General features: G+C 41.3%; 1 protein-coding gene across 1 annotated transcript in view; it reads right to left on the reverse strand.

The window, feature by feature from the left end:
• FAT3 (FAT atypical cadherin 3) overlaps positions 1-26,909 on the reverse strand; it is a 428,821-nt gene that overhangs the window by 332,671 nt on the left and 69,241 nt on the right. The window contains exon 2 of the mRNA XM_062577955.1: positions 2,108-5,419. Coding sequence (XP_062433939.1) covers positions 2,108-5,402 — 3,295 coding nt within the window. The 5' untranslated portion in view covers positions 5,403-5,419. The remainder of the gene's footprint in view (positions 1-2,107; positions 5,420-26,909) is intronic.

Raw genomic sequence — 26,909 nt, forward strand, 5'->3', positions numbered from 1 at the left:
TGCAATTAAGCAACCAAATGTTCTTTGGAGAAGGGTTCAGGAAAGCTTGAGTTGTATCAAATAGTTGTTTTCTTCATTTGTTTGGGGAAAAAAAATACAAAGGGAATCCAAAAGAGTATCTTTAAATGCTTATGATATAATCTTTTGGGACAGTTTAATGAAACTGCAAAGGTAACAGGGGTGGTTCAATTTCATGGAAATACATACGAAAGAGTGATGGACATAGATTTGCACCTTTAAAACCTTTTTCCTCCCTGAATTAGATCTTAGTTCAGAGAAACAACTAAGCATGTGCTGAGTGTGGAACACTGAGTACAGTTCCTACCGATGTCAAAACACACTTTATGTTTTATTGAACGGCAGCCCTAATTTATTATAGGAATCACCTTAACCAGTCCAGACATAGAGTAAAAACCTTGCTTAATTTATTAGTGAGAGACATGCACTAGCTCACGCTCCTGGAAGACTGTTCCCTAAGCATTCCTCTCAGCTCAATAAAGCCAAATCCTGAGATTTTCAGAACTCTGCAGTATTTGGACCAATCTCTCATTACCTTTAAAGGATCTGTTTAGCTGAATTCTATTCAACTCAGTAAAAACAGAGGCCAACATTTTCAAATACTGGAGCTTATAATTGAAATTCACGTTCAACTGCCTAAATAATGTTGCCTGAGTGCCTTCAGCTACTATTAACATTATAGGATATGCGAGTTCTCAACATTTCTGCAAATTAGAGTAGACACCCTCTTGACTTCTGACACTCAAGTCTGACACTTCTGGACACAAGGCTTAAAATGTCTCATCTGCACACAGCTGTGGCAGAGAGACTATCCACAAATAGAATAAAAATATTTTCACGGCTTATGCTCAAACAAGCTCCAAAGCATTTACAATGTCAACTGTTTTCCACAGCGTTCGGTTTAAAACACTGACATTTGATTAAGCAGTCTGAATTTGCCAAAGCATATATTTTAATTGCATTCTTTAACACTACTTTCTCATAAAAAGCTTTAGAAAAAGACATACAAAGCCAGCTTAAACCATGGTAAACCCACAGACTCAACATACTTAATATAATGTCTTATGTTATTGACTAGTATTTTCTAATTTCCTCACTTATTCTAGTACCACAGCTGCACTATTACTCCCAACAACTATCAGACACTTAAACAGCCAGCTTGTAGGCTCTTTCACTACTATAAGCCTTTTTATTTGATATTTTCCATGTTTTATAGTAGGATGGGGTACTAGTCAAGTTTAACATCTTAAAAATCATTCTGTTGACATTTTCTAATATTTCATAGAATCTTAGAATTGGTAAGGTTGGAAGGGACCTCTGGAGATCATCTAGTCCAACCCCTAAACGAGTGCCCCGAATGGGGATCGAACCCGTGACCTTGGCATTATTAGCACTACGCTCTAACCAGCTGTGCTAAATCAAACCCCCACAATAATAATTACTAATAATAATTTCTAACATCAATGTTCATAGTACTACTGCCATCAAAGCCATGCTAGCACAGACAGAATGCAACTTTTTTTACATTTACACCTTTACACATGCATTCCTACACTGCTGAACAATTCAGGCTAAAAGAAAGGCTATTACACAGAATGGCATATCACTCCAAACTATTAACTCCTATGACAAATGACTCCCACTGACAGAAAGAACAAGACCACAAACCGGTTGTAGGATGAAATAATTCTTATTTTGTGCTTGTTATTTACTTTCATTGGATTTAACATTGCACTCAAGGTCATGAGCTTTGCAACACTCTGTGGAAGTGACCCAAGTAATTTACAACTATCAACAAATAACACAGTGGTTGGAACACAGTCATTACATAAGTATCATTGCTTTTTAAATAGAGTCATCACGTAGCTACTGAAAAGTAATGTGTATTATTTCACATCCACAGAGTGATGAATGTAATCAGGTAATTAAATCATGTCATTGCTGTGCCTGAAAAATTTATTTATAATTTTCTCTATCCTGTTATGAAAAATTGAACTTCTTCCATTATAGGTAGAAAATAATGATGCCTAAGCTTTACTTTCACAAGAAGCTTTATGAAAGGGAAAAAGAAAAAAGAAAGAAGACTCACCAGTTTCTTCATCTATGCTAAATCTGCCCAGGCCACTGCCATCCCTGATGGAATACTGGATCTCTCCATCCCTTCCAGCGTCTTCATCCCGAGCAACAACTTGCAAAACACTTGTACCAACACGGGAGTTTTCCTTTACAGATCCAATGACTGCAAAGTCAGGAAAATAGGGCGTATAGAGATTCTCATTAACATCCACCACTTCAACTTCCACAAAAGAAACGGAAGAAAGAGAAACTGGACGCCCTTTGTCTTTTGCACGCACAGTTAAGTTGTAGAACTGCTGCTTCTCGTAATCAAGCTCTTTGTTTAAGCGAATGGCGCCACTCGCTTTGTCTATCTCAAATCGCCCATTGTAGTCATTCACTAGCGAGTAGCGGACTTGACCTCCCAAGCCGAGATCCGGATCATGAGTTTCCAACCAAGCGATCACAGTGCCAATGGGCAGATCTTCAAGGACCTTCACGTTGTAGCTGGACGGTATAAAGGCTGGAGAGCAATCATTGACGTCATCTAAAAAAACCTTCAGAGGCACAACAGAGAACTGCTGATGTCCGTTGTCTGCTTTGTCCCTAGCCTCTATCTTAAGTGTGTAGTTTGCTTTTGATTCCCGGTCTAGTTGATCAGCCACATACACCACTCCTGTAGAACTGTTGATGGCAAATTGCTGAGTGTCCGTCAATACTGAGTAAGTCACTTCCCCATTGGATCCTAAATCTTTGTCTCTGGCTTCTACTTGGATAATCTCTGTACCAGGACTTGTACTTTCTAAAATATTAACTGAATAACTGTCCTGCAGAAAAACAGGCTTGTTATCATTTGCATCCTCTACAGTCACAGTGAGCAGTCTCCATGCAGATTTTTGTGGATTTCCTAAGTCATAAATTGTAATATTAAGGAGATAGAGCTCTGTTTTTTCACGGTCTAAGGGCATAAGAACTTTAAGTATCCCTGTCTCCATGTCAATGTTGAAACAACTATCTGCATTACCATCAGAAATTGTATAGACTACCTTCCCATTAAACCCTGAATCTGCATCATAGGCTTTTATCCTTAGGATGGTGGCACCAACTGGCAGATCCTCTGAAACTGCTACATCAGTAGGGAAGGATTTGTCAAAATGTGGTGCCTGCCTGTTCACTGAGTAAAAATCCAGAAAGCCATCTTCCAAATTCAGCTTCACATTAGCTTTTGCCTTTTTGAGCAATTTTTCTGCTAGCTTCTGAGCAACTCTGGTTTCTCTGCAGCTAAAGGTCTTTGAGGATACTTTCCCGTGAACTACTGAAATATTAACAAACATAGCATCAGCAAAGTTCTCCCCATCAGTGGCTGTTATCTTAAGGCCAAAATTGTTGTTCTTTATGCCAGAGTTAATTAGAGACTTTTTAAGTTGCAGGACACCAGAGTCAGGATTTAAATAAAAAAATCCAAGTTCATTTCCAGAGATTATTTTGTACTTCACAAGCTCTAACTCATCTATGTCTATTGCAGAAACAGCTGTGATGTGACCACCAACAGGAAAGTCAGATGAAATCACTCCCTGACATGCTACTTTTTCAAAGAGGGGTTTGTTATCATTGACATTGCCGATGTATATAGTGACATTCACCTCGCTTTCATGACGGTAGGGAGAACCCCAGTCGGAAGCCCTCACAATGAACCTGTAGCTTTCTGGTGAGGACTCAAAATCCAGTTCTTCAGATGTGCTGATAATACCCGTAAACTGGTTTATTGTAAACGGCAGTGAATTCAGGCTGGCAATGCTGTATGTTATGTAACCGTTTTCTCCCTTATCTTTATCAACTGCTGAAACTGCCAAAACGCTAGATCCCACAGGGACACTTTCGTTGATGAACGAGCTGTACGAAGGCTGCTGGAACTCCGGAGTGTGATCATTGGCATCTTCTAACCTGACTGTAATGTGTGCTTTCAAATTGCTACCTTTGTTTACGTATACCTCTAATTTATAGAGGTCCCTCTCAATGATTTTCAAAGAACGAGCAGTAGTAATAAGGCCTGTTTTAGGGTTGATCTTGAAATACTCGGAATCCTCACTAGGAGATATTCTATACTCCACACCTTGTGGTTCAGGCATCAGCTTAACTACTGCAACCACCACACCAGGAGGTGAAAATTCACTGATTGAAACATCATATGCTTCCTTTTCAAAATTCACTGGGATACTTTCTTTCTTGGGACTAGCAATGTGGACCAGTTTGACTGCAGAAAATTTCTGAGGAGATCCTTTGTCCTTTGCTTGAAGAGTCAGATTATAACCATAAGGGAAACTGTCCCAATCAATAGGTTTTCTTTCTTTTATTTTATACTCATTCATCCATTTACCTTCTTTAGTCAGGAAGAACTGCTCTAGTGGATCTCCAGCCACAATAGAAACAGATTCAATTTCTCCATTGGCTCCTTCATCTAGGTCATCAATATTAACAACTGCATAGGTAGGCTCCTTGTCTGATGTGAAGGGAATATGAGTTACTACATTTATAGTTGGGGCGTGTTCATTTATACGTTCAATGTGAACATAAAGCTTAGCAGTACTGCTTACTCCATTGTTTCCATAAAGTTTCATCCCACGGTCCACTGCCAAGATCTCAAGATCATATCTGTTTTTCTCATCATAGTTCAGTCGGCCACTTAAGGAGATAACACCACTAGTAGGATGAACTGAAAAGAGATCAACCTTGTTTTTGAAGTAGTAATAAAATTCACCGTTGGACCCAATATCTGCATCTGTTGCAGTCACTTGTGCAATGCTAGTCCTTAAAGGAGTGCTTTCTGCTATTGTGACCGAGTATGTGGTTGGTGAAAACAAAGGTCTTAAGTCATTCATATCCAAAACCTGGATGTTCACTTTTGTCCATGCTTCCAAGTCCTCTCCTCTGACTGACCCTTTCACTATCAATAAATAGTTGTCCTGGATTTCTCTGTTTAATATAGCAGAATTCCCACCTTTAGTCCTTATTCTTAGGAAGCAGAAGTCAGCAATGATGACTTCCTCAGCTTTAAAAAAGCCCTCTTCATCACCAGATACTATCCTGTATTTGATATCCCATGAAAGGTCAGCCAAGATAATGCCCATTCTCGTTTGACTGTTGACATAGGTCCTGGCTGCTGAATTTTCATACACTGTGGCATTGTAAGTGGAATGTGTGAAGTGAAAGCCAAGTGGGGTTGTCCCTTCAACTACCTGGCAAATGGCAGCCAGAAGCTTGAAAATCAGAAGGGCGTGGCAAGATAGAGGTGGTCGTGTGCCTGACCAGCAGCCCATATTCACCTCCATCACATCATTCTTTCACCCTATGAGAGAGAGAGAAAAGGGAAATAGTTAATCACAAGACAAAAATTGTACTAAAAACAGTCATTTTGAAATCACTTATTCAATTCATAATTAAAGATAAAACATATGCAATAAATAGTCACTGCAAATTTAATAAAATAGAAAGGGAGAACACTATATATACCTATGCGTGTGTGTTTTGTGCACGTATGTGCATATGAAGAGACCAATTTTGGATTATGTTTTTATGTGCGTGTGTGTGTGCATGTGTGTGTATGTGCGCATACATGTGCATTGTTTTTAAATACAGAAAACTATGGGACCATACCACACCTATACCTTTATGCACACAATCCAGAAAATAATCACAGTGGGAAAAAAGAATCAAATACACATATTTGACTAAGTTCATAGAAAAAGATGAATCATACAGGAATTATTGTTCTTATTCACCAGTAGCTTCAACTAAGCTCAAACTTGTTTGTTTTTAGAGTTTATTGGAAAACTCATTTTTAGTTCCAGTCTTTGGGAAGGAGACAGGATTACTGTTGTGTGCGCAATACTCTAATAGTCAAATACTATCAAGTTTTATATGGACAGTTAAGAAAGACCACATAATAAGTGAAATTCGAGCCATCAAGAAAAAGTGCATAAAAAGCATTGGCTAGTTATTACTAGGTACTTGCATAAAAATTAAAAGGAAGGAAGAACGATGGCTACTCAAATGTAATTGCATATGCACATGCATATGTATACACATACCTAAATATAACAGAAGACAGAAATATAATGAAGAAAATAAAATTGCTTGACAAAGTTCTCAAGTAAGGACTCAATTAGAAAATGGCACAGTTGAGATCGTCTATGAGATTTAAATCTGCCCTTACATAGGTATGATATTGCATCTGGAATTATGAGCACCACTATCCACCAAATACATTCAGTAACATACAGTCAAGGGGGACATACGCATTTTTTTCCATATCATTTGCTCTACAGAATTCACATCTCACTCAATGAAAGGCAGAGGTCTGCTCCAACCTACTGCCTAGCCTGCCACAAACTGGTCATTCTGATCAACAAGAGCTTGAACACATTCTTGCTTACATGGAGTCAATTCCAGCTTGCACCATTTGGCATCTCCAGGCAGAACAGGTCTACAAATGAGCTCCACTGCCCACAGTCTGCCTCATCCCACACGCGGTCCCACTCCTGCCACCTCCTCAAATCACTAAGGACCTTCCAACTGGTTTCAAAAGGCGCATTACAAACAGAACTATCTAAACACAGCTGACAACCAACTATTTGAGGATGATTTAGAGTTCCTCCATACAGGCACGAGAAACATCCACAGTACTTCACTTCAGGTTCCTCAATGTGGAGGTTAAGTAGAAATAGGGTAACCAAAGAGACCAGCCAAAGATTGCTGGAGGTGATCCAGAAGCTGCAATCAAGGCTGCTGACAGGAAAGGTAAGATGCCTGAGGAAACTGTTTAGATGCTTAAAGTTAGGCAGTGTGAATACCTTCCTTTGTTACTGGTGAAAATTATAAAAATAAAATTTAAGGGCAATTATTAAAAGACCCACTACACACATACACTGTTCTCATTGTCATTTAAAAGCTTTTTGAAAAATGTAGTTTTTTCCAAGCTAGAATACAGAATGGAGAACGATAGGAAAAGTTGTTGGTAATGACAGGGGTTAATTTAAATTTCCAACATGACTTCAATATCCCCAAGGAGATAATTGCATTCAAGTTTTGGAATATGAATTCATCTTAGTTATCACTTTCAACATAACTGAATGACTATTGCATTTTTAAGTACTAATGACAATCAATTTATTGCATTGATGTTGTAATATTCACACAAAACGCTTAACTTCCTGATCCCACACTCTATATTCCATTGCCTAACACATTAATCAATTTGATCAATTCTCACAAGTGTTTGTCAAGATGCTCGTCTTTCAATACACTTATTTTCACAGGCAACTCTTTCCCCTTCCCCTTGTTTCCTTTGCATTTTCTTCTATGTTTCAACAACTGAAAAAGGGAAATCATTAAAAAGAAAATAAAGACAGATTATATTATTTCCTGGACTCACATACTCAAATAACAGGCAAATCCTCGTAGACCTACATGTGGAACTTCCTTGTCTGAATATGCCAATTTGATTGCTGTGTACTTATCATACAAATCATAGGAAAAAAAATAACTCACAGTTTATACATTGAGTATGTACAGTTTTCATATAAATACGCTCTGAGTACACGAGGGTCCTATTCACTCAGACTGATCCCTGACTGACCAGAGCAAGAAGGAATTTTTTTCCACTGCAGTTGGGAAAGACTGTTCTGTCTTGTTTCCATTTCATTCTACTGAAGTAAAGATGTGCATAGTGACTCTTAAAACATGATTTTCAGCACAACAAATATTCCTCCACTTAGCTTAATAGTGTGCAAATCTCCTAGCCCCTTCTTTTCTCATGGCTTTATGTTAGCCACGTTGAGCACAGCCACAAAAACTGCTGCTCCAGCCTGGCGTGGGAGGCGATGCTCTCCAGTGGTAGTCCGAGCACCGCACTGCAGGTCGTCGCAGAGGAGCCAGCCAAAGGGAACTACAGATGCTAATGAGAAACCAAACGAATGAGCAAATGCGCTGGCTGGGCCTCTTCTGTGATACGACATTTTTAAAACACTCAACAGACAAGGCCCTGTGTTACTACCTTTGTCCCAAGAGCACACCAGCACCTTCCCTCCACACGGCAGTACGAGCCTCCACCCACAGGGAAGCGAAGGTGGACTTTTGCTGGCTGATGATGGAGACCGATGCTATGCTTCAGATGAACCCAGAGACTTTGTTTAACTGCATCTCTGTAGCTTCTTAGCAATAGGTTTCTTTGGAGTAATGAACGGAAGAGTATTATCTTATTTATGTCGTGTTTGGCGGCCCAAATCCCCTGTCCGCACCAGAGCTAAGGCTGAACTGGCTTCTCTCTGCCATTCGTGCTCTCCCCCAGTGGTCATTACAAGCAGGTTTTCAGCTCCTCCACAATCTGAAATCAGTTTTCCTAAGAAACTCATGAATTTCACTACAAGTGAAAATGATTTAAAACTTTACCTTCAAGTTAGCCATACACAAGGTTAAAGATTCTGCAGCGGCACACAAGCATCAAAATAGGTATTTGCCTATGCTATTAGAACTTAATGAAAAAGTTGTGTATAACCCAGGAAATATAACATGACAACCTTATGTTCCCCTTCCATTTATGCATTTATTTTTAAAGTCAGGACCAACACCTAATCTCAAATACCCTGCTGTAAATCCAGTCATTTCAATAAAGTCTATGAAGTTTTTGTGGTTCAACGCAATCAGGATCAGTCCAGAAATACTAAATTTAACCTAGAAACAACATATGCTAAACACACACACACAAACATATATACATAAACATAGATGTGTGAGTATGTGTGTGTGTGTGTGTGTGTGTTAGTATGTATACTCAGGTACCCACAAACACACCACTGTATATTTTTAGGTATATTTTTAAGGTTGGCCCTGGAAAAATGGGATCTTCACATCAAGCAACACTTTCAGATTTTGATTTTATCTCATGTGGTACGTAGCACTGTAACAAGCTCCACATTGAAGTTATTCTTCTATCCGTATATTTACGTGACCATCATCATTCCATTATTTGAGAGTCCCAATGGATGCACTATTAAACTGCCATTCTTGGGCTACCCAAGGATGTTTTATTCATTTACTGAATTCCTTTCTTCTGGGATATTTGTTTTTAAGAGCTCATAATACATACATACTTAACACACAGGAAATGTAATGCGATAGGTTACAGAAACAAAGTACAAAGCAACTCACCATAAATTAAGAGGCATTTCTTTAAAGGCCCTTCTTGTCAAAAAAATGTTATGGTTTCAAGTGAGGAGAAAAATTGTGATTACTTGTGTTTGATTTTTAAATGTATGGGCAGGAATCACTCCAAAAGAAAAAAAAATAAAATCCCCTGATATTGCTCAACAAAGTTATTCTGAAGAAAAGAAACAGCTCTTTTACAAGAACAGTGATTACAAAACAAACCTCCTTCCAACTACTCAGGGAGGCAGACAGGATGACTCAAAATAACAGTCCAGCACGTTTCCACTCCAGCTCATATTAAATCCTCTAGGTCTTGAAGAAAGAAGAGAGGAATGGAAGAATAAAAAGGTGCATCACCATTTTTAATACTCTTTAAAATAAGCTTCAGCATCATGGAGAAATCTGTAATTTTACATTTAATTCTCCACTCAGCCACTTGTTCTTCACTCCTTTAACATAGATTACCTATAAAACCCAAACCTTGTAAAGTAGCCACATGGACTTGTAGATGGCTGGTGTTCCTTACAGGAACAGTGAAAGGTAGGGATGTAATTTCTTTTTTCCTTCTTGGCTCTGACAGTCTTCAGCCTGGGCTGCTTCCAAGCATAACACCCCACGAGACTGGGAACGAAGACTAAAGCTCCAAGAGCTGCCACGATTCTCACACACCAGAACCAGTGCTCTAATTCAATGTGCCAGATACGAAGAAAGTGCTATGTGATCCTTTGTTTGATTGTCACTCCTAAGGCCAATTCTTCTAATCTCAAAGACCTCCATACTACAAAATACTTGGAAAAGAAAACTATATTTGTTTATACCTCTTGGGTAAGCACTGAAAACATTAAACGAGTGCCAAAAGAAGTTTTACAAAAAAATAAAGAATGTATCAGGTAAAATTATTCAGCAGACAGAAGAAATAACCTTTTAGGCAGTTACAAGAGGGAAAAAAGAGGAGAGTCTTCTCCGCTCTTCGTCCTTACCCCTTCAGTGCAATTGCACCACTGGAGAAAGGATCTCTTCCAAAAAACTGTTGGGTAAAGTAACTCAGGTGATGTCATTAGCTAATAAAACAAAAGTATTTAAGAATTTCTTCAAAGCCTTTGAAAGAGAAAAGATTAAAAAAGAAAAATCAATCCATGCTTCAACTTCCATCTTTACCAAAAGAAAGAACCCAATAAGCTCTTGTCTAAAGGGTCCTTGGCACATCAGTGTTTTGGGAGGAAAAAAAGCAGTCTCCCAATTTCAGACAATAGATCTTTGAGAGTTGAGGTATACATGTACTAAGATTTTATCTGGCTTAAAGGGTTTTACCTTGATTTGTATTTTCCCCTGAGAACCTGAGAAAGGCAGGGTGCCTGTTCAGACAGGACAGGAATGGTGACCATCTGGCATGGAGAAATACTACATTTGGAAACACTACTCCTTTTTCAGGGCAAGCTGAGGGTGTCCGAATTCCCATTCAAGAGGCATCTGTTTAAATTCATTAAATTACACTCATTAAATTGGTAGTTTTACAGGGGGAAAAAAAAAGGCATATACTTGGAATTGTAAAGGCCATTTTTAGGAGGCAGAAGAACACTAATTTCATATGCATATGAAGTCTAAATAGTATATAGTGAAGCGATGCATCTTCAGGAGGAATAGCAGCTCTTGATTTTGTTGGAAGTAACTTCAGTCTTACAAATAACTCTTTCCTGTCACTCAAACAATGTCAACATCTGCAATAGTCTGTCTATTCTAATGGCATCATCAAGATACCAATCCTGCAAGCTTGTCACCCAGCAAATCCATTCACCTGAACAGAACCTCATATTCTCAGTGCAATTTTCTATCAGCAACAGCAATCTGCCCACATAGAATTTTTTGCATGTCTGGGTCACATTTCAACCACATATTCACATTTCAACCAAAAAAAAAAAAAAAAAAAAGTGGAATGAAGATTAAGAAGTATACTTGTCTTGTAGCTGTCACTTAGCTAATTCTTTAATCAAGCTGTACCAATAATAAAAAAAAGACTTCTTTCAAAATTTGTCCTCGATATTTTAAGAAGGAGGTCAGAGCCTATGAACATCACTGCCCTCTCCTGGAAGGCATCTCTTCCCTTGTGCATCGCTAGAACTCACGGAAATTCCTATTTAAAGTGCACAGACCACATAGATCTAGGAGTTTAAAGACCAAGACTTCAGTCTAAGCAAACCACTGCAAAGGACTAGAGATAGCTATTATACTCTCACACAGTTAGTATCAGATACATAGTTAGTATCATTAGCAAGTTGTCATATGAGAAGGAAAAAAGCACATTAAAATGGCACTTCCTCTGGTCAAACATCTTCTTTGCATGGCTCTCAAATACAGCCCACAACGATTTATCCAGTTAAGAAAAGAAATAAGAATTTAGAATTAAAATTTATGTCATGCTGAAATGTATTAAAAACACATGTTCAACTCTAAGCAGGAGAGATGAAAAAGTCTGACAGATGCCAATAATTGATTTATTCCCTGAAGGGACATACTCATGGGGCTACCTGCTCCCCAATGAATGTGAAGATATGATTTCCAATATATAAGATTATATTGTGATATGTTTACCCCCAAAAGAGAAGATGAAGACAAATGACCATTTCGGAAGGGTAACCTTTTGCAATAGACAGTAGTATAAATTCTAACCGTCTTTAAAGCTGCAAATCCTCCTGCTGCCTGCTGTAATTTCACATAGGAGAAAGGCCACTCAGCAGGGAGCAAGTGTAATTCCAGGCCATCCCTAGGAATTAAAGATTTAGTTGCCCAGTCATATGTTATGAGTAACCTTGCTTTGCTAGCAGGTGCCAGGGATTTTTCCATACACTACCAATTTTTGCTGAGAATCAGTTCATCAGCAAATGCTTCCAGTTGTGAGCAGGAGCCAGGCAGACCTGAGAAGCTGGTGTAGAAGGGCTCTCAGACTCTCCCTTCCCCCTTGAGGATGAAACATGGTTTGGGGAAAGCGCAGAGTGGGGGAGAGGGGAGGAATAATTTGCCATCATGCGAGATCTGTCAAAAGGAAATTCCGGGAGCAACCGTACAAGGGATTTGAGCTTGTCCCTTGGCGGTCTACCCTGATGGCAGCAAAGAATGATACACAGTTTTCACGCTTTGTGATCTCCAATGCCTCCAGGCTCCTCCTTCTTAATCACTGTAAAATGGGAAAGCTTTTGGGCAGCCTCAAAATGAGCCAGTTATTTTCCTGAGGGCTACCTGCTCCCTCATGAAACACAGTCAAGGACACTACTTCTTGTTTATTTGGCTTTACAATGTTTTTTTTTTTTTTTCCTAAGTTTGTCTCATAAAAATACTTTGACTCCACACAGGGAGTCCTGACCTGAAAGCTCTTTCTAGGAATAAAGCAAGTATAAGAAACCCAGGACTTTTTAGTCCTGTTTCTGTTACTGCTGGTCCTTCCCCAGTCTCCCTTTACTGAGAACTCCACAAATTGCCAGCTCATGCAGAACTCCATATCAGGGCAAGAGCCTTCGCTTACACATGTGGAGAGCTCCTCGGCTGCAATGAGCTGGGTGGTGGTGAGAGCAGGCAGGCAGAACTGCACTCTAGGACTAAGCACCCATCATAAATGGGTGCATAAATGGGTCTTAAGTGGGATTTATGCAAGGCAATTCAACAGGGTTCTTTGAAAATGTTACCCTTACAATGCAAGTGATAAATACAATTAAAATGAGGCAGTCCTTTATACAAAAGCATAGAGCAATCAATCTGATCTGCACCTTTTACGATGCCCAGTGCAATGCAGCAAAGCCAGCACAAAGAGCAATGGCATAAGCGCCAATGCATGCCTTATGACCATGGCAGACTCAGCACTGATGTGAACATGGCAGGCACACAGATCTACAGCTGAAAAAGCATCTTCCACCTGCCTTATGCAAAGCTCAGTTTGCACTGTGGTATGACGTGAGAGAGTCATAACCACCTTTCGCTGTAGTTTGCTGTCAAACCCTCTCCCTCTAGCTCTAGGTGCTGCTAGCTGTTTCAGAAGGTCTGCTCTGTGTTCTGGATACTGCACATATTCCTCCTGACAGCTTGCACAGTCTTGTATAAACTATTCAGTTATGGTTTATAGTAAAAGAAGAAGTCAATGAGATTTACAGCTACTGTTTCCAAGGCCATAATAGGTATATAGGTGTATGGAGTAGGGGTAAACTACTACTCACAGAGGAAAAAATACCTTCTCCATCAGGAATACCTTAGCTGCTGAATGTGTGGAGGTAGGGAAGCTCAGATAGCCCAAACCTTTATACACTGGCAAGAGGAAGCTAGTAGAAAAAGAGGTGACTATGCAAAAGCTTCCTGCCAGATTGACAGGTCCATATAAAAAACACAACCCAAAATGGAAATCAGAGGAAAGGAATATTATATGCTAAGCAAAACGGTCAAAGTAGTGGTAGTTCAGTAAGGATTCTTCATAGGGGATCAAGCAATAAAGTACTTTATTCCACACTGGACCTTGGCATAAGCCCAGCTCCGGGCTTGTCCCATGAGGATTTCCTCGTGGATAGGAAGAGAGGTGGTCCTAGCTGGAGAGGTCTTGGAGCTGAAATGCTTGGTAAGGCTGGAGTTGGGAGGATGAGAAGGGAAAGCCAGAAGACAGACAAGCACAGACAGAGTAAGAAATCCCAGAGGCGAGATGAACACCACGGGCCTGTCAGTGATACTTGGCGATGTGTCCCCTGAGCCAACACAGTGTCATTTACAACATACACAAAGAGAAACTGAGAGGCACAGACTTGCCCACAGCACACCAGGCTCATTCTTCTAAAGTTTTCATAGGGTTGCTGATATTCTATTTTTTATCATAAAATGGTGACATCTAGCTCACGCAGGAGCAACACTCAAAGCACCCTGAGAAAATGGTGGCCCGTCATGAGCATTGATAGGAAAAGCCTTTCCCTCTAGCTGCCCACGAACAAAGACCTAGCGCTCCATGTCTCCAGCAACCTGCCCTGTGCCCTTCACGGCCTAACGTGGTGGGAAAAACTCACCGGGCCCTTGGAGAGCAGAAGTGGCTGTGGCAAGGACATGGGCACTACTGAAACAAACTGAAGGGGGAACAGATAGCTCACAGCAAGTGTTGAGCTACAGATCCACTTCTGCAGCTGCGAAAACAGCCTCGTTCGCAGCCATTATAAGTTTCTGCATTGAGGAGGGAAAGACAGTCACGAGCTCCTGGGGTATCAGAGGACTCAAATTCACCTACTCTTACATGTGTGTTTCTGGCTACAGGAAGGGGAGGAAGTCATAGACACATTGTGGAGCCAAGGAAAAAATAATTAAACACACCAACCATTTCAGGAATAGTTAAAACTTATGATCCTAGAGAAAAAAGAATTTTCTTTCTTGAGGCTAGAAACAAGATTATTGGTTTTGTGATGCCATTGCTCTTTGAGAAGGCTGTGACAAATAGCAAGAGAGACAGATCAGGCTTGAAGCTCAGGGAGCAAATATTTTGATTGAGATTCTCAACAAGTTTGAGATTTGAGAACGAAACCTATATTCAGTAGTGCTGATTTTTCTTTCAACAGGGAAAGACTGCAGGGTGCTGACACCTGCTACTTCACAGTAGATGTCACATATAGCTGCCCTCATTTCTGGAGCAACCAACTTGAGATGTCTGCATAGGCCCAACTTTCAGAAATCACTGAGCAACCATCTTTCGAAACACAACTCCCTCAAACCTGCCTCCAGCCGGCCCTCTAATAAATTAGCTTCTGCTAATAATAAGCCTCTGAAAACTCAGACCAGCCTAAGCCCACAATTCTTTACATAAAGACACCACAGAGAAACAATCATTCGCAAATACAGCCATTTCCTAAACCTTTCTGTGCAGAAATTCGGAGGGAATGCACAGCTTGTTTAAACAGGCAATGTTTAGACAAAGGGCTACTCTGATTACTTTTTTAAATTACACTCAGCTTAGGCAATGGAAATCAGTTAGCCTGCCCATGAAGGAAGCAACATGCAGATATATCAGGCCAGCTACATCACAGCATCTCTCAGACGGTAAGCGGCATTCACACTGCAGAGGCTGGGAGTGAAATAGGAAAGTACATGGAGTTAGCCTTAAACCCACAAATTTCATTTCCAGTCCACACATTAAGGCCAAAGCACTGCAAGAAACAAAGCTTTCCATCAAAACTAGCCTAGGATCGTTATCTGCATTAGAAATACCTGAACCTATGAAAGGTACTGAATCCAATTATTTTGAATGGAATATTACAATATACTATTTTTGATGTACACAATGGAGTGCTGATGGTGCTCCAACAGATCAACATTTAGTGCACAAAAGCATCCACCATGCAGTCTCCACCAGGTATCCACATCCTGACCAAGGCAAAGGCACAATATCCAAAACCATTGTGCCAAAAGGCACAATGAAATTCCCATCAAATCCAAACATGGTATATACATGGAATTCACTGATGTTTCCGCATCCTCCCAACGGTCAATCCATGCGTAGATATCTGAGATGATAACCACTTTTTACCTAATACAACATGAATTCAAACTACCATGGCTTCAGCTTTCCCACTCAGCCAGTTCAGCACCCACAGATGAGAGGCCCTCAATGCCTGTTGCGTGTTGGAAAAGTGCAGCTTTGCAGGCACATCCCAATTAAAAGTTACAAAGAGTAGAGATTGCTATTTAAAGCTGAGTCATTTGCTTGTTTATTTTTAGTAAAACCATTAATTACTAATCACATATTTGTTTGCTGGAAAATCAACATTCCAAAATAAACATCAAGTTTGAAGAACATTCCCAGAACACTGAACGATATCAGAAACAGTGCTAAAAAAGTAAATCAGAAACATAAAAACACATTGCAATTTCAACTGGAGCAACAAACAAGCCATTATTTCTGTGCCAGAACAGAGGTTACCCATAAGCACTCATCTAGCCACACAGTTATCTACAGTCCAACAGTTATTTAGGTCCTGTAGAATGACAGACACCACTGCAGAGTATCTGTTGAAAATATCTTCATGGCAATCACCATATGCTAGATTAAATAAAAGCTCTCTTAATTCAGACTTCAGACAATCACATTGGAAAAGTGCCTTTAAATTATCTGGCATTAGAGGCAAAACCTCAACAAGAGTATCACTGTGTTTATGAGCCAGATTCATACGTCAAAATCATACAAAATCTTTTTTTTTCTTTTAGTCATCTTCATTAGCAGAGTGTCACGCTTTCTGAGAAACATGCAAGTCCCTCAAATGTCAACAGGAGTCCTTCACAGAAAACTAGCAGAAAGGGCGCTGCAGAGCTAGTCTGTCCTTCCTCCTTGAAAAGCTTTTGAAACAAGTTAAGCACCATAGGCTACATGCAAAGTCTCACAATTTGCCACACTGGGAAACAGTAATTATTCCAGAGCAGCCTGCTATCTACCTCCTGGAATTAGCACAAATAGAAAAAATTGCTAAAGCACCTATATCCACTGTCTTTCAGGAAAGCCTCAACTCCGCAGCACCTATCGCCCCTTTGAAGATGCGGCCCTTGAGCTCCCTGGTTTTCACTCATCTCCGGAAGTCAAATCACTCATCTTATCTTCAGATGGCGAAATAGGTACAAACAGTTTGAGCCCGTTGCTCGAGGCCACGCGGGCGCCCCACCGCTGTGCTCCGTCGGCCAGGCGACGTGGCCTCCCCACGGCGTGCTCTGGCACCTGCACCGCTGAGGGCACCAAGGTTTCACTCCTGAGCGATGCTCACCGATATGACGGGGCAAAAACTGCAAAACAGCACGTCGCGCAATTATTTTTTTCTGACCTTGCTGCAGCGGCTACTATTCACATCTCACCATTTATTGTGTACAGCCTCCAAATTATAGCTGGATACTGAAAAGTGAATTGGAGACTCTGACCATGAGGACAGCAGCAAAACAGGGATTAAAAAATAAATAATTCAGTTAGTGACAGGGTCCCAGAGTCAGGATCACCTGCAACCAGCAGTCAGACGCACCACCCCGCCGCAGCCGACGCAGTCCGCAGGCGACGCGGTCGGCATGGTCCCTCTGACCGCGCTCCCCGCTGCCTCCGCAGCGTTGCCTCCTCCCACGCCGGCGCTCTTCTGTGCGGGAAGGCGGGAGCGACGCGGGGCCTCCGCCGCGCAGCGGGCTCAGCGCATACATCCCCCCGACGGGATCCTCCCTCCCCCTTACACGCTTCGACAAGCAGAGAAATCGCTAACGCCGCTGCCGCTCCGCCGATCGGCGCCGGCAGCGCTCGCCGAAACGAGCGGGGCAGGTCGCGTCTCGCTCCTGGTCCCGGGGACGCGGCCGGCCGCCGGCTTCGCCCCCTCTCTTCGGGAACCGGCGCCAGCACCTCCGCGTTACTGTGCCTGGGCTCTCCACGAAACCTCCCGGGGCTTTTGGCCTTCACCCCCTGAGCGTTTCCCCCCGTCCCGCCAGTCGCGCTGCTCTCCGTCGGTGCTGCCCGATGCCGGACGTGTCCTGCGGGGCACAGGGACTGCCATCACCCAAAGGCACGCAGATATTTCTCCTCCCCTAACCCAAACAAACATTCAACGCATAACCACAGCTTACCATTCTCTCACTGCTTGCTTACTTCTTTTTTTTTTAATTCCACCAAGAGATGAGGAAAAATGATCACCTGAACTTCCCCAAAATTAAATGACTCCACCCTAAATATTAGCTGTTAGCTCATGTCCCGTGAAGGTTAGTTGCTGCTGAATATAAACTAAATTGCAAATGGAGTTTCACATACCACGACGCTGCTTGCAGCCAGTTTTTTGTCCAAACTCTTCTATACGCAGACTGGTGGTGGTCACCTGCCCTCCCTGTCTGACCCTACGATCTCTAGATGGGTAGATAGGTTTAAAAAAATAGCCAGAAATGAGGCTGTAATATCTATTTCCTTTGTACTTCTTAAACAAAAGTAAAGAACAGAAAAGTAAGAGTTATGAAACAGCAATTTATCACCTTACTAAAACAAATCTAGCAATATTAAAAATTCGTACAGAAAGGAGAGTTTTTCACTGTCGAAACCCACTATTATGGATAAGGGGAAGATGATTGTGGATTTATGAAATTTCTATATCTCTTTTATAAGAAAAGGCTCTGGATGGCTTTTGGCATATGAAAGTCGCTATAAGGAGAACTGCAATAAAATTGAGTAGACTGCAAAAGATCCATCTTACATGTATCCCTAGAATTTACATGCAAATGCTACCGCATTAAACTCTGTATTCAGTAGTTTCTGGAATAAGGATTTTATTAATTGAATGACAGAATATATGGTTTGCCTGAATAGCAAATGTTGGTAGGAACTTTTAACACTCGAAACGACCGGTTCAAACTTGCAAGTTTGTCAGTAAGCGGTCACATTTCTAGGGCAAGCGTGCATGTCCACACACACCCCCAGCGTGTTTCATTTGTGTCCAATTTGAACTTGCACTTCATGTAAGTACACAGCTTGTGTCAGCTGTGGCCATTCCAGAGTTTAAATCCTTGCTGCTCTGCTATGTCTTGGGGATATTTTGAGGCCCACCACGGTCTCCAAGAACGTTAAAGCGTTCATTCTTTTTTGACACGTAAAAATATCATTCCCAAAGAGACAGTTGAGTGACGTTCCTCCAGCGCACGGGAACGCACCATGTCCAGCGAGCGACGCAAAGCCAAGGGCATCAACGCAGCGTCCAGCTCCTTCCCCGAGAGGGTTGCATAGACCTCCGCCAGCACTGAGGGAACCCGCACGACCAGACCAAACACCTCCTGCGTTGCGGCACAGCCATTTCACACCACAGGTTGGGGACCACTTCACAGCAGGATGAGCCACCGAGGCCACCAAAGCACCCGTCCCAGGCTTACCCCTTTCTTCTCGTTTCTGGTGTTGTTGATTTTGCTCTCAGTGGGGACTGAGCTGCCCGATCACCGATACAACAAACTATAGGGAAGGCACAAGATGGGAACCTGGAGCAGGCAGGAGGGATCCTTCCCGTGCCCCCAGCAGCTTACACTGCTTGCCAAAAAACAGCCAGAGTTTAAGTATCCAAGATGCTGCATAAGGAGAAAAAAGCACCTTCAAGAAGCATCCTGAATACTATCGAAACGCCAGAGTCTTAAAAAGACACGAGGTATTTAAATGCTTGCACATCCCAGACAAATTTTGTTTACTGCCCAGGATTTAAACAGCTTTTTCTTTGGTATTGTAAGATTGTTCCCAAACAGCGTGAACTTGAAGTTGCTGTGAATAGCACCACTTCAATTCTTATTTAAAACCCATTGAGCAGCATAATTCCACAAGTAACATGCAGGATTTCCACACTTTATGAAATGAAATCTGGTCTCAGCTCAAAGAAAGTTGCACAAATTAGCTGTCAAAAATCACTTCTTTTTGTTTTTTCTCTTTGATACACAAAATTAAAGGCAAAAGAGAATCACTAATCAAGTCATAAGAAAAACTTTATTAAAACCATGAGAACCACCAAGCATTGTTAACGTCCCCCCGTAATGATATGCAAAATGCTCAGTATCCAAGGAAACAGTGCAGTAATGAAGTTGGAGACTACTGTATAAACGTACCTTCTAAATCACCACCAAGGATGTCAGTTCCAGAGGGGATGGGCCAGTTTAGCAGTATGTGACACCCTGATAGCTTAGCCGTGCTACCGCTGAAAAACAAAAAGCTAACAAGCCAGTTTTAAACACGGGACCCTTTTGTTTGCCCTATGTGAATGTCTAACGATGGGCATTAATTAAACTGCATAACCAGTAATAACTGAACCAGAGATTGTCATCTGCTCCAACTTCTCAGCAAGCTACACAACAGGAGAAATACTGAAGCCTTCCGCTGTTCTCCACAGCCCAGCAGTTCAAGAACCATTTCATTGGCATCGAATACCAGCATACACTGACATATGCCCACATTATTGAAATTAAATTAAAGACACATAGCTAAGCTTTAGTATCAGCACTTCACTCACAGGGATGACTTCTAGAAAGACAGACAGGTCTAAAGCAAGGAAGCCAAAGTACAACTGACTCCTGTTCTTCAGTGTTAGCCCACAGATCATTGTGCCAAATCCCTAGTTTTTTAGGCTCACTTTCAGCAAGCATTCATTTATTCTCCTGATTTCTGTTGCAACTTATTCCACCCAACATTCACCGCCCATAAAGCAGTTCCACCTGGATGACATGGCTTGCTGAACTTTGGTATTCTTCACTTCTAGTACATGTCATGGCTTTACAGGAGTGCGTATCTTAAAATGGCTACTTCTTCTGCCAGGTGCCCCATAATCTTTCTCTCTGACCTTTATATCCAAGCAGAACTGAAGTTCATTCTTTTCCACATCTGTAATGCCCTTTCTGTAAGTACATAACCTAAACTACAGATGGTATTTCAAATGTGACCTCAGGAGCAGACAGCTAAGTGCTAGAATAACCCAACTCCCAGCTTCTACCTAAAGACACATCCAGCTGTAAAACTCCGCAGCTCTTTTTTGTGCTGTCAAGGACCGTGTTGATATGGCAAAAAGGCACTATCATTCTTATGCTGCTTCTTTGTTGCCCTGTCCCCAGTTTTCAGAAACTCTACTCCTTTTCCATAGATAATATTAAACGTTTCATTGCCTCTGTAATCATTTCTAAAGGCAACTTGTCTGCCTTTCTCTTCTTATCCCACATTGTTTTGTGAGGAAAGGGGGTTTCCCATCAATTAAAAAATGTTTACATCATCAGTGAACTCTGCCTCCTTCCTTGCACTTCCCCTCTTCCAGATCAATGGTGGTGCTGATCTTCATTTCTCACCACCAAAAGCAGCTTCATCTTACAAAACACTTTGCTGCTTTCTGTCTGGTGCTTTCACCTCTCAAGCCCTGAGCTCACTTTCACACACCTGGCCCAATCAACCCTTTCAGTTGGTTCCTATGCCTCAGAGTTTTTCTACAGAAATCAAGAGCATAGCTTTCTCTCACAATTCCTTTTTATCTCTGTCTTTACATCCCACTTGTGCAGCATGCCCTGACTATAATTTCTGCTTTGTATCTTAATATCTGCAAGTCTGCTTTATAATACCATAATTATCTGATGTTTCCCTAGCTCTCTCTTTAAACTACTTTCTTTAAATCCCCTCTATAATTTTTTAAAAAGGTTTCCAGACAGGTTAAAAACTTTCAATTTTCTCAAGGAATTCGCTCATACTGATATTGTTGCACACTTGAAGCTGTTCAATTAACTTTCTCATTCCCACTTCATTTTGCTGTAGTTCCAGCTCACCTACTTCTCCAACACTATTTTTAATTTTGCCTAAGATTAAGACTGACCACAGCTGTAATCTTGAGAATATTACTCCTATCTCAAAGGCCACATCAGAGCTGAAATTATTAGAAATGCTATGCCAATGAAATGAAAACTAAGTAAGGATCAAAACCTGTTAGTAGCTGTGGGAGCTGATGCATCTTGCCAGACACTTTTGTTTAATGCAAAATAGCATTTAGGCGGTAGGACCCCAGACAAAGCTAGTCAAATCAGAAAACAAAAAGTTTGTCATCTAAGCACGGTGTGGGAAGAGTGCCAGACAACCTCCCAAAATCACATTTGCTATACAGATTTGCCGAGAACTCTCCAAGAGGCAAAAAGAAGCTGACAGGCTCTGAACTCCATTTCTAGAAGGCAAGTGCTGGAAGCAAAGCTGCAAATATTAACTGCCTCCAAGGCAGTCTCCAAAAGGCTAGCTCTCTCAGCAAGTCACCTGCGGCCTGGTTTCCAAAGCTACATGGCACCTATAATTCCTCTTCATTCATTCACTACCATGAGAAAGTTGAGCTCTTCACCTCTCCGTGTTTCATCTTACTTATTTGTGATTCATGCTTATCTGCCTCCTGTGGACGTTGTGAGGTTTAATTAGTTTTGGTCTGTAAAACACACTGAGATCCCCTGGAAAGGCTCTGTATGCATTCACAGTACGATTACAACAAGACAATTTTCTTGGTGCCCCCGGAGTAACAAGCACTAGCTGCCACAGGAGACTCCAGAGATGAGGCAGGGTAAGCACTGAGCTGCCTGCAATCCTTAGCAGTATCTGGAAGATGAAAAGTTTCACAGGCAGCATTTTAGTGCAGCATACGTTGAATTTGATGTGGGAGTTAACAGTGGTTTTACATCTAGCACAGCACTGGCAAAAACATTCTCATCAGCATCTTTCAGCAAAAATAAAGAAGGTCAAGAAAAGAGAAAAACTCTTAAAAGTGGAAAAAAATGGAAACCAGCAACACTAACAAAAGCACCATATTGGGTTTTTAAATATCCCAAACAGCTTAAAGTTGCCCAGACTTCTGTATTCATTAATTGCTCCGGACACAAATTTATTTACTTACGGCTCAGAAAAGAATTCCCAGCTCTGAGGCTTTCCAAAGAACAAGCACCCCCCAGTTCTGCATGGTCACCTTGGCCAACTCACCATGCAGTTTCTCATTCTAATGCTAATGCAGTTCAAACAACCCAACTCCGCATTTTTTATGCATGCAATAAGCCTATCTTTAGGTCACTTAGTTGTGTCAGTTTAAATCACAACATTCCCATAGAGAAATTTCTGATCATTTTATTTATTTTGGGGGACAGAGAAAGGAGCAGAAAAATAGTTCATTATAAAAACTTTCTTGTTTATGGTGCCTAATTCAAGTCCCACTGAAATCTACTTGAATTTAAACAGCAGTTGAAACTACGACAAACAATATGTTTTAATTAAGATTTTCACAGCTACACTCAAGACATAATACTCTGAAAATATCTGACTGTGAATAGACATATAATATTATAAAATTTCATATATTATTAGGCCTTATCCAACGTCTGCTGAATAAAGGCCAAGATCTCATTGATCTCTGTGGGTTTCAGATCTGCCTTTTTCATAAAATAAGCCTGGATTCTGCAACTCTGGCTTTCAACAAGCATCCACACGGATATTCACAGGGCTTCTCACAAGAGGAAAAAAGCATGAAGCTGAAGCCATCCATGAAAGGTACTGGATTTATTCCAGATGTGGAACTGTTTTTAATTAATTTGGAAACATTTGAAATATTTGTTCATTAAATATGCTTCATATTTCACACATACATGTAAGAGGCAGTAAGAAAACCCAAAATTGAAGCCAAAATCATAATGCTTTATTAAAAAGACTCTGAAGCTACTTCTAGAAAAATTAGGCTCACATGAGGACAATGATAGCAGCACTGTTGTAAGCCACTAATACTTAAAGTACATGATTCCTGCAGCGCCCATCCACAGGAAACTTCAACTTTACCTAGAGGAATGGCTGGTTGGGGGCTTCTTCGCTCACCAGTCAGCCCTGTATTTCTCCCTGCACGATCCTATCAGGTGTGGCCAACAATATCCGCTGTGACCAATGCTTTTACGAAAAAGTATCTGCCCACTAGAAGACAACAGAAAAACTTATGTGAGGCAAATCAAAGTGCCAAATCTTCATTATTTGGTAACTATTTTAGCATATGGTCACTCAGGAGATTCAAACAAACAACAAGGGTGTGAAAGGCACTTTCTTGAACACTTGGCTTATCCTTTGAGGTCTCAAGTCATCCATCCCAAACCAACTACCAGTTAAAGTAACCTACTGGCACAATGTGGGCATTTAGAGATGTGAGGAACACACAAAACTTGCACAGTCCGTTGTTTTTCTAAAGTTCACAGTAAAAAGCTCCACTCTAAAGATACGAGAGCGAATTTGGATGTTGGCACCCAAGTGGCAGAGCCCAAAGGATGAGGGCTCCAACTCTCCTGCCTCTCCCTCCCTCAAAGCCCAAGACTGGATCCCTTCTCATCCAACGCGGGGCATGAGGGAGGTTGCACGGAGCCCTGCACAGGCAGCTCTACATGCCTAATAGCATGGTCTCTAGCACGGGCACAGTGTAGCAACATCTACATTATTTTGAAATTTGCACCTTGAGCACTCGACAGAGTTCACCCCAGTAGCAGGGAGAGCCTCGAGGCGGTGGAGCTGCACTAGCCCACGCTGCACTCTCTGCTGCCACAGCTGGATTGCTCCCAGCTTCCAGAGGAGCCAGATTAGGCCCGGCATTGCCATCCCACACCACACACTGCTCTGTAGACATCCTCAAATCTGGTGCTCAGTGGTAATCCACATTAACATAACGCAGCTCTTGCCTCCCCTCTAGTGGCTGACCCACCAAAACTGCTCCTTCTGCCGCTTCTGCCAACGGTTGGAAGGGCTCGAGTTTGCTCCGGGGCAGCGTCAGCAGAAGCTGCACTCCCACCTTCACAGAGCTCTGGCTCAGCCCCAGAATCAGGCAAGGATTTTGTTGCACCATGCAAAAGGACAAGGAACAAATTAGCACATCTGGGCAGAAACCGAGTTCTTCAGCCTCACTGAGAGCTGTGCTGCTGCCATTTCTGACTCTGGGCGAGCAGAAATGCCAGTTAGTACAAAAAACACTGCCAAGTTCAGAACAAAACTATCTATTTCTCCAAGAGCTGCAAAAGAATTAGCTATTTGGTGACTAAGAAACACTCAAACTTTTGCTGTCCAAGGATTACGTTTTATATCTGACAATTACAATTTTATCACCACAGATCAGAATTAATTTTAGTGATCACAACATAAGTCCCTATCTCAATGGTCTTTAATCAATTTAGCCAAACAAATCCAAAGTTCACGTGATGCCCTCCCATTCCGAAAACAGAATACAAACAAAAAAAAAACTTCACATTTCTTCACAAGTCATCATTTTTTAAAATGCAGAAACATTCAAGTTTCCTTCCTTTGGCTGCCAGTGCTAAAATATGCTAACAACATTAAGGCAAGGGACTACTTGCAGAGCTCACAATCTGTATTCGGCATAATTAGCAGATGCCAATTTAACTTATTACCGCTTCTTTCCTTCTATATTATAAAAAGGATGTCAATGAAAACCTGTTATCTAAATGACTGTTTTCTCAACGCTGATATAAAGCAACAATCATGGGAAAACAGAGTTAGAGAGTATGTGTTGGAAAATATCTGATTTTCAAATTACATTATAAACAGCTACAGTAAAGGAAGAAATTAATGCCTTCAGATAGAACTTTCCTCTCTTTCTTCACACTTAGATTTTAGACTGTTTCTAAACCTAGCTCATTAGATGTTTGGCAGCATTTTTAGTTATTTAAATTAAGCACACCAATCTTCAGGGTAAAGCAAGACTGGTAAAGGAGGTTGCTCAGCTGTCTCAGCCACAGATCATTTTAAAACATAACAAATACTTAAAACATAACAACATACTTAAAAAGATGCATTTTCAGAGTAGAGAACTAGCAGATAATAAGTAAGACAAAACACGCATACCCAGGAAACCAACCAAAGCAAGTCTTAAAAATCTGCCCTCTTCCAAGATGCCAAAATATGGGACTGTGTCACAGCTAAAGGGACAGTTTACAGAGAGCGCGCTTCTCCAGGCAGCAAAGCTAAAACACATTTCACAAAACAAAGCTCTCTTGAACTAAGAGCTTGCTGAAAGATGCATACAGCACAGAAAAAAAACAGGGCACACCAAGGGTATGGATTTAAGCTGTTTTCTAATAAGGTATAATGATCCTGTCCAGGCAACATTTGCTGCTACTTCTGGTTGGAGAAGATCCCCTCCCACCAGCATTGCTGCATATTACAATACAGTGCAAAAAAAAAAAATAATAATAATAAACTGTCTTGTGACCATAAGGAGGAAGTTTAAGAGCCTTGTAAGGCTATGCTTCTCCACAGCTTTAATCCATTTCAGCTCTAACTTCATTTGTTATGCCCAACGCAAAGTGCAAACTTCGCCCTTTGCAAGAATTAAGAGAAAAAATAAGATTTCATCCTCTGCTCTAAGCAGTGTATGTAAAGCATAGAACAGAACTACTGCACTCACATCCCCCAATTAAACTGGTCTCTGTGGAAACTAATAACTTTCCACAGTATGCACTGTAATCCAAGTAATAATTTTAAACAGGCATAAGCTGCAGTGTGCTGAACTAAGACATTCTTACCTGGCAAAGAGCGCTCGAAGACGTTTGGTTACAGTAAGAGAAGAGAGCGTACATGTTGCCAAGTATTTCCTATGGAAGAGGATATATGCCTTAGCCCACACATGCGCGCGCACACGCAGACTGTGCGCGTTTCTTAGGCACAGAAAGAGGACAAGGGAAGATAAGCAGCGGTGGTAATGCCCCGGCTTTATATCTCAATCAGTGTTGAGTCAAGTAGGAGGAACCATTTGAGATGAAAAGGCAAAAAATTTCCAAGAAACAACATTTCCCCCCCCTCCCCCTCCTCTGGATGTAAAGAGCTTTGCTTGGATATCTGTAATACTTTAAGACAAAAATTTTCATAACCCACCTCCCTCATGAGCCAATTAGTTGCATATGTCAAATGACACTGCACAAACAACACACAAAGACTTTGAGTGGAAAAATTACAAAATCCCTTACCTTTTAGTCAGAATAAGTGACAGATAACAAGCCTAAGAAACTCAGTTGGCACAGTTGCTGTACATATTTCTCTGCGGACTTCTCTTTAGCGGTCCCAAGAGCGCTGCACATAAAAAAACTCCAGCCTGCCTGCTTCATTCTTCAGCAAC

This window comes from Rhea pennata, chromosome 1 (assembly GCF_028389875.1).
Source record: "Rhea pennata isolate bPtePen1 chromosome 1, bPtePen1.pri, whole genome shotgun sequence".
In the NCBI taxonomy this organism is placed as follows: Eukaryota; Metazoa; Chordata; class Aves; order Rheiformes; family Rheidae; genus Rhea; species Rhea pennata.